The sequence below is a fragment of the Chelmon rostratus genome, chromosome 21, assembly GCF_017976325.1.
Source record: "Chelmon rostratus isolate fCheRos1 chromosome 21, fCheRos1.pri, whole genome shotgun sequence".
Lineage (NCBI taxonomy): Eukaryota > Metazoa > Chordata > Actinopteri > Chaetodontiformes > Chaetodontidae > Chelmon > Chelmon rostratus.
The window spans coordinates 3,691,221-3,703,189 of NC_055678.1; the positions used below are offsets into that span (position 1 = coordinate 3,691,221).

At 43.7% G+C, this 11,969-nt stretch overlaps 2 protein-coding genes and 1 pseudogene across 2 annotated transcripts; all 3 read right to left on the bottom strand.

Annotated features, from left to right (window-relative positions):
• Window positions 1–343: 343 nt before the first annotated feature.
• On the bottom strand, window positions 344–3,656 carry LOC121625252 (annotated as a pseudogene).
• A 333-nt stretch (window positions 3,657–3,989) lies between these two features.
• Window positions 3,990–5,721, bottom strand: LOC121624878 (leukocyte cell-derived chemotaxin-2-like). The gene is made up of 4 exons (XM_041962833.1): window positions 5,563–5,721; window positions 5,323–5,434; window positions 5,029–5,180; window positions 3,990–4,346 (listed from the first exon to the last, which is right to left on the bottom strand). Exons 1-4 carry the CDS (start codon window positions 5,585–5,587, stop codon window positions 4,180–4,182), a joined length of 456 nt encoding a protein of 151 aa, XP_041818767.1. The 5' UTR covers window positions 5,588–5,721; the 3' UTR covers window positions 3,990–4,179.
• Window positions 5,722–6,268: 547 nt separating this feature from the next.
• bbs1 (Bardet-Biedl syndrome 1) lies at window positions 6,269–10,758 on the bottom strand. Its single transcript, XM_041963070.1, has 7 exons — window positions 10,584–10,758; window positions 9,705–10,140; window positions 9,222–9,404; window positions 8,846–8,977; window positions 8,579–8,685; window positions 8,266–8,386; window positions 6,269–7,982 (listed from the first exon to the last, which is right to left on the bottom strand). Exons 2-7 carry the CDS (start codon window positions 10,080–10,082, stop codon window positions 7,152–7,154), a joined length of 1,752 nt encoding a protein of 583 aa, XP_041819004.1. The 5' UTR covers window positions 10,083–10,140; window positions 10,584–10,758; the 3' UTR covers window positions 6,269–7,151.
• Between the last annotated feature and the right edge of the window lie 1,211 nt (window positions 10,759–11,969).

Sequence of the window (11,969 nt, forward strand, 5' to 3'; positions counted from 1 at the left end):
TTCATTTGAGTTCAGAGCAAAGTCCACACATTGTTTACATTTAATGATCAATATCGCTGAGTTTAAATACTGATCGTTTCTCCACTCTGCTGCTTCTGTTCACCTCCTGCTGTTGTAGCACCATGAAAAGCAAAAGTGTGAATGTGGAAAAATTATTTTGGCGCACTGGTGAAATGAAATTTATTATTTGGCCTCAACAAATAAAAGCAATTAGAGTTGATGCTTTTCTTTTATTGATAACTCACCATCGTGGCTGAAACACATGAATCAATCAGTTTTCTTTGATCTATGGTTAAACCCAATGTTGCCCCCACTCAAACGGCAAGAACTGGTCTTCACCAAACTACTGTCCACAGTTGCAGAAATTGCGGTTGGACACATGATTCTGAGTGCTGATGACGTCCGTCGGGTCCGTCTTGTCACACTTCTCAAAGTGAACGTGTGAGGTGATGCCTGCGTAAACGCTCTGCATGGGCAGCATGGTGCCGATCAGCTCTCCCTTCCTCACAGTCCCCGAGGTCTTCACCGGACGAATGTACCACAGTTTAAAGCACATGTCTGCAAGAGACGGGCCAAAGCAGCACAACCCAGCAGAAACATTACTGGGAGGATATGAATGAGAACTGAAAATCAATTCATTAATATTATTGCAGGGTTATACTTATTATTATACTTAAATGGCATGGTTCAATAATGCTGCATTTTCATAGATGACAGTGACAACTGGACTGTAATCATGCAGATGTTTCTACTACATGGAACAATACATTTCCTGTCCACTGCTTATTGTTCTTCTAGCTGTCCCTGTGACCACCAGCTGCTGTCCACACCTCTAAAAACTCCTTGGCTCATTGAGGTGCGTAGGCGACCCGTCATGAGTGCATTCCTTCTGACAGTTTTACAGCTTCATGCAGTCAGAAGGATTCCTCAAACACAAAGTAGGTTTGGAAACAGCCTCGGAGTCTATATCCTGCTAGCAGCTTTGCTTTGAGACAAATGCCTGCTTGAGCAACTATAATGGTTAATGGTATAATGCTTAGCGTGTTTGCCATCTTAGTTTAGCATGTTAGCATGCTAGCATTTGCTCATTAGTGCACAAAGTCCAGCTGAAGCTGATGGAAACAAACCAAAGTGTTGGACACATGAACATGTTGACCTGATGGTGGCGCTAGACCACAGTTCATCCTGAGTGCAACATGAATGTGTGAACCACATTTCATCACAATCATCCAACAGTTTGAGATGTTTCAGAGGGCCGACAGACACGACTACAGAAGGAAAAAACTTTGTTGTTTTTGTGTAAATGTCATGAAACCTGTCAGACCTTAGGCTTCGAAGGCGATGCCGTTATTGATGGCGGCCTTGCCGGAGCTGTAAGGTATAGACCGGCGGGTGATTGTCATGTCCAGCGGAGCGTAGACGTCTGAACCATCCTCACATTCAATATCAACTCCTGCATGTGTCCTGCTCCCTCTGAAAACAAACGTTTGCGTTCATGACGGCCAACAGCAAGCTTCAGCTTCTCACTGAAAGGATTCAGACTCTTTCATTTACATCCAGTCACATATGTGCGTCTCTGATTCCAGTCTTTGTTTTCTGGACTACGTGTGAATCAGAATCAGGCCACTCCAGTCCTGAAGGAGGTGGCTGGACCGAGTCTCAGAGCTCCTCCAGAAGTGGTTTAAACATTCAGATTTCAGTGCTGCTCGGTGGCGTTCACTGTGAACTGTTCAGAGATCAGCCGACACATGAAGTGACTCAGTGTAAATGAGGTCAACGTGAGGAAATGGTTGCTTATTTTTCAGTTTTAACCCTGTCATTAAAACACCAAAGACATCAACGGATGGAAGACCCATTAGAACATTACCTTTTAGCTCCAAAATGTCCCATTCCAAAAATGTCTGATCCTCGGATGTTGTTGGTGGGGTTACTGCAGCATATCGGGCCGAACTCATAACCATCGCTGGATAAAATTACCGCTGTAACAGGAGAAGAGAAGAAGGGTGACACTGATGATGATGGAGACAGGGCTCCAGATCACAGTTCAACACAGCTACAATCCTTTTTTAAACCTGTAGCATTGCCTCATTGCCTGGGTTTCTTCTTTTTAATTCCCACACAGAGTAAAATGTGTTGTTTCATGGTCAAACCGCTATTATAATGGAAAACCAGTCAGGACTGTACCGCTGAGAATAATTTTTTATTAGATAACATCATTTTCTCTCAGCAGCACACAATTATTCCTGCTGATATAATTCATCAAACTCCTCCACTAGAAGATCTGAACAGGTGTGCAGCTCAGTCCACTTTCATATCAATCCCACTGTCACTTTACAGGTGTTGAACACCTCCTGACAGCCTCTCCTACATCCTTCAACCAACATTACTGCCTGCAGCGGCCGAGAGACCCTGAATGTTTCTACGTCCACGTAGTTCCGTCAGATCAGGGTGAAGATTCTGTGTGGAGGCAGTTAATAAACTGCTCCTGGACTGAAAGTGCAGTTTGTCTCAACCAATACAAATTCATGAAATGTAAGGTAAAATAGTTCTTACAGGTTAGCACAGCTGTCATCAGGAACACTGTCGCACACATGGTGGCTTCCTGCAGAGATCCACAATGTGATGAGCTGAAGTTCTCACTCGCACTCGCTCTTTATTGCCTGTCTGTCCTGGTTCGCGCAGCCCTTGGCCGAGAGGCATAGATGTAATTTGCTCAGCAGTGGACTTTCATGTTGATTTTGGCTGTAATTAATTGGAACAGCTCTGCAGCCTGAAAACAAGCAGGAGATATGTCATTAGCACATTCTGGGAGACCTTTGGACAGTCCTGCAGCTGTTTAACCAACTTATAATAAAGATGTTTACCAGCTTCTGTGCATCTGTGGGACCTTTGTCATGATCTCTAAAAGACCAAACATTCTTCAGTTCTTCACATCTGGCTGGAAAGTTGGATCAGGGTACATGATAACACTCATGTTTGTTGCGTGAAGGGTAACACGCTGAGACAGTGAAGTAGATTTAGGGCAGAGTGTTTAAGGGAGTAAAGGGGGCTCTGGTCATCAGGATCAACAGCTAGATAGACCTGGATGTCATCAGCGTAGCACTTTGACATTTTGCACCATGAACTGCAACGTTCCAGATCTTGTTCCATCTTTTGTTGCATCTCACTCCTTCATTTTAACAAAGCCCTACCATGCCCACAGATGAGATACTGAGATACAGATGCAGATGATGACGCCTCATGGGGACAAATAAACTCTGAACATTAATGGACCTGAGACAGAGCTAGTTGTGTTTGGTAACGATGGATGATTAAGATCCTGATCAAAGTGTTTCTTATTGTAAAGATGGGATCTAATGGAGACACATTTGTTGTGTTTAGTTGTAAATGTTAGTTAGAAAAAGTTAAAGGTTTGTTTCAGTCCTGACGCAGCTACTTTGTGGACTCATTGAAACAAATGGACTTTAATGCTGATTTAGTGTTTCATCACCTGGAGAAGCTCCACAGAGTCTCTGCCAACATGGTGGCCAATGTTTCTACCTCTTCTGTATCCCCCTACTTCTGGTGCCCACACTCATCTTTACACCCGCCCTTCATTTAGGTCTCAACTACTCACCTGTCACGTTTCCTGACTTCTTCCTGCACAGGTGTGACATGCCATCAACATCTGTCCACAGTGCTCCAGCTGTGGTTTGATTGTTCCTGAGGTCAGAACTGAAAGGTTCAGAGAGGCTGATGCACACTGCTGCCTCCTGAAGGCTTTTTACCGGATGGTTGTTTCACCTGGTCCTGCTTTTCAGCTCAATTATACTTTTCCTTTTTTTTACTAGTTAATCAATAAATCTCTTTATTATCTGCTTTTATGTTAAGTACTAGATGTTGCATTTTATACATGAATTGTACCATATTAATGTAGTTTATTATATTATTAGTTCAGTACAGAAGTTTTTTGGCACGATGACACACAGACTCAAAAGGCGAAAACGCTGCTGTTCTTTGTTCAAACTGTTTATTATTTTACTTTTTTATATTTAAAACATCAGTTTAAAACACAAAGTGATGCTTGCTGTTTCACAGTTCCTGGTAATAAAAGACTCACAACACAGATGCTCTTTAAGTTTTGTTAGTTCATCAGAGTGTTTTTATGCATCAGAAAAGAAGATCAGCATCAGAAGCTGATCAGAAGTATTTTGTGGGGTCGCTCCTGTCACACATCTGGACGTGGACATGTGAGGTGATTCCTGGGTAAACGCTCTGCATGGGCAGCATAATGCCGAGCCTTTCCCCCTTCCTCACTGAGCCGGAGGTCCGGTCCGGCTGAACGTAGAACAACTTGAAACACAGACCTGTGGGACCAGATCCTTTACTTCAGTAAAAGTAACAATACCACACTGTACAGATACTCTGTTACAAGTAAAAGTCCTGCGTTGAAAGTGTTACTTCAGCAAAAGTGTGTACTTTATGTGTTAAAGTTAAAAGTACTCAGAGCAGTAAAATGTCCCTGTGAATGTTCTACTGTTCTATCTGATCTCATCAGATTATTGTGACTCAGTCGTTCACGTCAGAGCAGGATCTTACTGTTGGAGCTGGTTGAGGTTCAGCTAATTTTACACTTTTTTTGTAAAATTGATTGATTCTTTTCATTCTGGATCAATCTGCTGATTATTTTCTCCATAAATCGATTGATTGTTTGGTTCGGAAACATTGTGAAAATGCTGAAACCATCATCACACAATAGACGATCATTCATTTTCTGTCAATCCACTGATTGATTAATCAACTTAATGTTTCAGCTACAAACTATTTGAGTTTAACTTACAACAAAACATCATAATTCATAAACCATTCTTCTGTCTGTTTGTAAAAATCTGAATCTGTAAAGTAACTAAAGCTGTGAGATAAATGTAGTGGAGTGCATGAAGAAAGTACCATGAAAAGAAAACACTCCAGTAAAGTAAAGGTACCTCAGTTTTGTACTGAAGTACTTGAGTAGCACAGTTAAACACAGTAAAGGTGTGATGGACTGACCGTTGGCTCTCAGGTTGATGCCATTGTTGATGGCCGCCTTGCTGGTGTCAGTGTAGACAATAACGTTTCCGTGCAGCGTGGCATCAAACGGGGCGTAGACGATCGATCCGTCGTTGCACACGATGTCCAGACCTTTGTGTTCCCTGTTCACCCTGAAACACAGCAGACATAATAACAGAAATGTGAGTGCCAGAGGTGGCCATATTATAACTTCTATGGCTCAAAAACACTGGATCCTACATTTCCCAGAATGCACCCGAAGAGCTGTGTAGTGTTATTGTGTAGTTGTGTTACCGCCTGGCTCCGTAGTGTCCCTGTCCCCATCTGTCTGAGATCCTCCTGCTGTTGTCAGAGTTTCCACTGCAGAGCTGACCGAACTTCAGTCCATCACACACACACAACACAGCTGGACACACACACACACACACACACATAAATATTGAAAATTGAGAGGTTTGCAGTAGGATTGATGAGAATATTTATTCAATCAGAATGAGCTCATCAACATCAGCAGCAGTTGATTCAGTTTCTCACCCAGCAACACGACGGCACGTCTCATCTTCACACCTCAGAGTCTGATCCAGATGAAGAGCTTCTTCTGTTCACACTGACGCTTCACTCAGGTTTTATAGAGGCTGATGGTCCCTGTCAACACAGCGTGACTCACTTTAACTCTTCAGGTAAACAGGCTGTAAACAGTTTTTTTCCTTGTTTCACTTCAGGACTTTTTCCTATTTCGCAATGAGGAAGTCGTGCTGCACTATGAACTGCAGTTAGAGACGCGCTGTCAGTGTTGACCAACAGCAAACAGAAGCTGTTTACCTGCTCTCACCTGTGTTTGACCTCCAGATTTTCCAGACGGTCGGCAACAGCAAAAATTCCCACTTTTCATGTTGTTCATGTTTGTTCCACTTCAGTTTAAAGTCTGAACTTTTTCAATCATAATTACTGAGAACTCATGATAAAATACACGAGACTGTTCAAACACTGGAAAATTATCAACAAACACTCTGGGAATCATTCTAGAAATAAATAATAAGCTGAATGAAAAGAAAGAACTCTGTGATTTAATATATGTTAATTAATTAAAAATGAATTAATTAACTGCTTTTAGTCTTGAGTCAGGCACAGCAGGTCAGCAGAAACAACATGAACATTAAACACTAGTGAGATAAATGAGAGTCACGCTTCCAGTAATAAAGGATCAGTAATAAATCAATAAAAATTTATTCGGGTTTAAACTCAGCTTCTCTTTCAAGAACAATTTCCTGGAAACTTTCTCAGAAATGACAGAGCTGCAAAATACAGTGGTACCTTTATTTTTACAATGAGAAATCTGTACAGACTTGTTTTATTTTACTTCACCAGACTACATTTAAAAAACATCATATTTACCACATTTCTGTCCTGTTAATTTAAGTCTTTTGTCTGCAGTGATTCTGATCCCTGAGAGCTCAAACAGCACGGTCATGAATCTGTCCTTCCAAAACTCACTACCGTTTTAAACATGAACAACATACAACAACGTAATCTAAGAACAAAGACATTATTCAGCCAGACTTCTGCCGGTTCTGAAGATCTAAAAGGTCTGAAATGTTCGCCAGTGCAGAAAATCAGACATTCAGTTTCTGTAAGGAATAAAACCCATCATGTAGAATCTGATCTCATACGTCAGTTGTACGTCATTTCATTGTAGGATTTTATAAATGGAGTTCCACTAAGTTCAGGTCAGGCTTTACTGGCAACTGTCCAGCAGATGGTGCTGTTTCACACCTTAAGGTGCACACCTGTAGTTCAGTTCTTCTCAACTTAAAAAATGATCCATTGTTGTCATATACCTATTTTGTAGTGCTGCTGTAGTTTGCTGTTTGCTTGTTTCTGATTTCACACCACAAATAAGCAACTAGAGTCTAACTGGAAGTGAACTGAGTCTCAAAGCGGTTTTCAGACCTGTGTTGTTTAGTCTGGTTGACTCAGACCCTTGTGGATTTTCCTCTGAAGTCTGTAATGAATTAAGTTGAAGTTTTTTATAAATAAAGTTGACGTCTGTTCTAAATAAAGTTAAAGTGTGTTATGAATAAAGTTGAAGTCTGTATTGAATAAGGTTGAAGTGTCATATGTTGTCAGTTGAGTGTCAGTCCCTCGCTGATGGGCATGTTGATGTGGGCGGTCAGCAGCGGGGAGCTTTTCCCCTCGTGCAGGATAAACACCTTGATGACGTCAGAGATGCCCTTGTCACTAGTGCACTCCACAAAGGTCTCGACGGGGTAGATGAGTCCGGGCACCAGCAGGGGGATCCTCATGTACGGGTTCCTCATCCTGTACAGGCTCTCGTCGTACAGGAAGCTGATGGCCAGGTTCATGACGGGCCGACACGCAGCCGTGTTCTGGACGTTCAGCGTCAGTTTGAAGGACGGGCCCAGGCCCTGCACTACGGCGTTCATCTTGAGTGGCTCGGTGAGGCTGGAGGACATCGGTGTCAAGCTGGACTCCAGGGCCTTGACGTAGGCTTTGGCTGCAGCCAGACGCAGACGGCTCAGGTCCATCTGGAAGGCGCGGTGCATGGCCAGACCGCTCTCACGCTCCCGCAGCGTCTGGTCCACGTACAGCTTGGTCTTCTTGGGTACGTTGAGGCGTACGCTCTGGGCCAGCGGTGGCCCAGGAGCGCTGTCCCTGTCATCAAAGGCCGCTGTCCTCTTCAGGATCTTCACCATCAGGCCCCCTCCCTTGGTGGTCATGATCAGAGTCCCGTCCTCACGTCCGTACCGGCCAAAGCAGATGCTGGTGACCACGTCGGGCGTCTTGATAGTGCTAAGCAGGTTCTTGTCCCTGTAAAGCTGGACTTCACAGTTGGCCAGGCCCACCAGAACCGCCTGGAAGCCTCTGGTGGCGAGGTCCATGGCAGCCATGGTGGTGATGGGAGTGGGAAGAGCAGCCTTCCACAGCTTCTTTCCCTGAAGATAGAACAAGAAACGTATGGACAGTTAGCAGACGGTTAGCAGTACGGCGCTATAATGTAAGAACTCTGCTGTTCATCTAGCGCCACCATCAGGTCAACATGCTAATGTGTCCAACACTTTGGTTTATGACCAAATACCTGCAGAACTACTGATAGTCCCATCAGCCTCAGCTGGACTCCGTGTTTAGTGCTAAATAGCAAATGCTAACACACTAAACTAACATGGTGAACATGGTAATCATAATTATATGTCTATCATCACGGGAGCACAGTTTCACCTTCTGTGTGAAGCACTGCAGGCTCTCATCTGTGCAGCCGACCACCACGTTCTTCCCGACTCTCACCAGACCCACCGGGTGAGACGACAGCTCGATGCAGTACTTTGGTTTGTCCGACTCCCTGAAGAGCAGCAGGACAAACACCTGTCAGGTAAGTCCTCAAACAAAAAATACTCATATTTCATGTTTCAACTTCTTTTGTTCATTTCCTAAAATCAAATCAGGGCCAATAGGGTTTTGAGTTTGTGGTTGTTTATCAGTGTGTTGACTGATATGTAACAGAAGGGGGACAGGTGAGTCAGGTGTGTCTCACCTGCGTAGGATGTAGATGTTGCCGTTGCGACACGCGACCGTGATGCGAAACTCCACATCGAACTGACCCGTCACGTCCATCATGGTGGGAGGAGCCGGCAACGACATCTTCAACAGCCACGCGACATCAGCAGCGCAAAAAAAACAACACAAGTCCAGTTTAGATGTTACTGAAATGGGTGGCGATGATTGTTCCAGGTATTAGTCAAACCCTCAGGTGTTACCATGGAAACCGTCCAGCCTGTCCAGCCGTGTGACGTGAGTTTACCTTGGAGAGGATGATGAAAGCTTCGGGGTCGAGGACGTACACGTCGCTGCTCTCTGTGCCGATCACCAGACAGCTGACGCCGTCCTCATCAGCCGTGCTCTTCTTCAGAGTCCCGATGCACGTGATCACCGTCTGAAACACGGATGAGGATGGACCAATGAGAGCGAGAGGTGGCAGACACCGCCTTAAAATATGTCAAGACATTTCTATCCTGAAGTACTGAAAATACCATCTGGTTATTGGTTTGTGATCTCTGGCTATCTTTGTACTGAAATTTGTTGTGCTGCCACATTTTATGGTTATCTTCGTCTTCTGCAGTAACTATTTAGATTAACACATCCAACACTGTGACATCATAACAATTAATGAGGCTTACCTGCCGTCTGATTGGCTGCTGCTTGTGCAGCTGGACGAACTCGTCCATGTCGTCGGCCTCCAGAGAGAGAAACCTGAGCGAGCGCACGGACAGCGGGACGTCGGCCTTCTTCCTGATGCTCTCCAACATCTCCTTCAGGGTCAGAGGGTCGATCTGACCCTCCCTCGCCTGCTGCCACACGTCCTGACCAATCAGAGCACCACAACACGTCACAGACGGGAAAATCCATCACAGCTGATTTCTGTCAGTGTCAACACAAACACTGATGTAGGTGTTACGGCTCAGCTGTTGTACTGGGTTGCATTAGGTTTATGAAGTCTTTTTTTGTGTTTTCTCACGTGATGTTTTGTTATTATATTTGGGGTAAAATGAGACAGAGGTCCTTGATGCTGCTCTGTCTGCTGTGGTCTTTTCTTTCTGTTGACTAATAAATAATAAAAGCTGATTCAAACATCATGAATGAACAGTGTGAGTCCTCCTGACCTGCTCCAGCGTGTTGACCTCCAGGCTCGGCAGCGTGAACTTGAAGTACGGTCGGAGGTTTTTGTAGACGTAGATGCAGGGTCCGGACGCCACAGCGACGGCGGGGATGCGCGGTTCGTGCAGGTCCATGAAGAAGGCGACGAGGCCGGCGGGCAGGTCCAGCAGGGTGCTCTCGCTCATCAGCGCTGTGCCCCGGTACACCTTCAGCTTCATGCCCGACGAGCCGGAGCCCAGATCGCCAACCACCAACCGACTCTCCCCGTCCCCACTCAGGTCTGCCAGGTCCACGCAGGAAGAGAAGGTGTACAGGCCCGCCACCGGGTCGTAGTGAGCGTCCAGCCACTTCCCACCGTCACCACTCGACTCCACAGACGCCATGATGACAGCAGGGGGTGTCTGACAGGAACACCTGCTCTGCTGCACAGATAAGCTCTGACTGAACACACAAAGCAAACATCAGGATCAGGACATTGAAGATGAAGACGAGTTTTTTCTTCATCCAGGAATCAGAGCATATAGTAAATTAATGAAAATGGGGGGAGGGTGAGAATGATCGAAAATGACTCCAACTACAATCGTATGAACTCTTATTCACCTACATCATGTAGGTGATTAGGTTGTTTTAGAGCCAGTGCAACATGCACAGTGCTGGTTGCACTGGCTCGAAAACATTTAAATAATGGATCACTTTGGAAACTGAACGCGATCATTAGTGTGAATCGATCTTGTTAATGTGAATCGTGAATCTTTTCTGCTCTAGTGAAACAGATCACAGGTGATACCCTGAACGCACACATATCAGAGCTGTCAGTCACAGATTTACAACCATCATCTGATCATTAATCAGCAGCTCATCAACAACAGCAACGACGCTCTCACCGTTGTCAAGGAAACCGGGTCGCTGCGTCGCCTCACAGCGGTTCGTGCAGACTGACGTCTTCCGCCTTTTACTGGAGTTTATTACGAAGCAGTTTGACGACTCTTAAGTAAAAACGCTCAGATTTTATTCAGGTAGAGTCTTAAGTAGCAGCTAGCTTCTGTCTCTGGGACTTTAATCCACAAATCCGCCTGAAATCCTCCTCGTCCTCCTCCTCCTCCTCCGTCTCCTCACTCTGCCGTCCCCGGCCGATGACGTCATTCCAACCCGCCGTTGTTTACTTTTTCTTTTCAGGCAACAAACACTTTATGATACAAAAATATGAGCTTTCTATAAAAGCGACATTATACACAGTACAATCAGTACGTCATTCATTGTTTGTTGTTCAAGCGACACAGTCTCGACGTCACAGCCTTTTCTTTATCTTTATTGAGAAAACATTCAAGTATGCAAACAGTGCAGACACGTCGGCTACGCATCACAACGGTATGCAAAGAAAATGAATTTAAGGGTGAAATTAAATTTTAGTTTTTCTTTTTGCACAGCTCAACCAGAAATTGTGCCGCATCTCTTTCTCGCACGATCAAAAAAATGACAGATGCTGCATCTAAAGATTTCTAAAGATTCTGCATTATTTTATGAGCATGTTATATTCGGATTCTTAAAGCATGACTGGAAATTTGTGGAAAAGGCATTCATCATAGAAGCTATTGGTTATTCTAACCAATGGTCTTCTAAATGAATAGTTGTACGTTGATAAAGCAAAGGTCCGTTTATGTATCTATTTATTTTTACTGTTCTGTTCTGTTCTGTTCTGTTCTTTTTTTTTTTTTTTAAATGAAAAAGATTTTTAAGAAGATTATCTCACTGTGTTTCTCCAGTGCTCTGAAGGAGCTGATCTCTTTGGACTGAGGTTGACTGGATAAAACAAGAGACATGTTTCTGTCTATGAAATGTCTGTACATGCACCTTGATTCTCAAATTGTCTTCCAAATTGTGCCTACAATGCTCGTTTTTCCATTTTCATTATATATTTATGTATTTTAGCTTTTTTAAATATAGATTTATTTTCGTCATTTTTTCACCTTTTGCAGTTGGACCCTCTGGCATGTTTGAAAGTATGCATGTATAGAATTTTGTAGTTTGGTACTTACTGTCAAAATTAGTGACATGTGCAATTTGTTAAATAAATATAAAAAATAAAATACTGGTCTTAATAATGAGTAATGAAAGAATGAATTAATGAATGAATAATTATGAAATTAATAAAATACTTTTTAACTTAATATATTGATAACGATATCAATAAAAGCTTTCAATTCACATCACAATCCAGTGAAATTTGGGTTAAGTTTTGTCGCGAGATCATATCCGAGGGTGCGAACGTG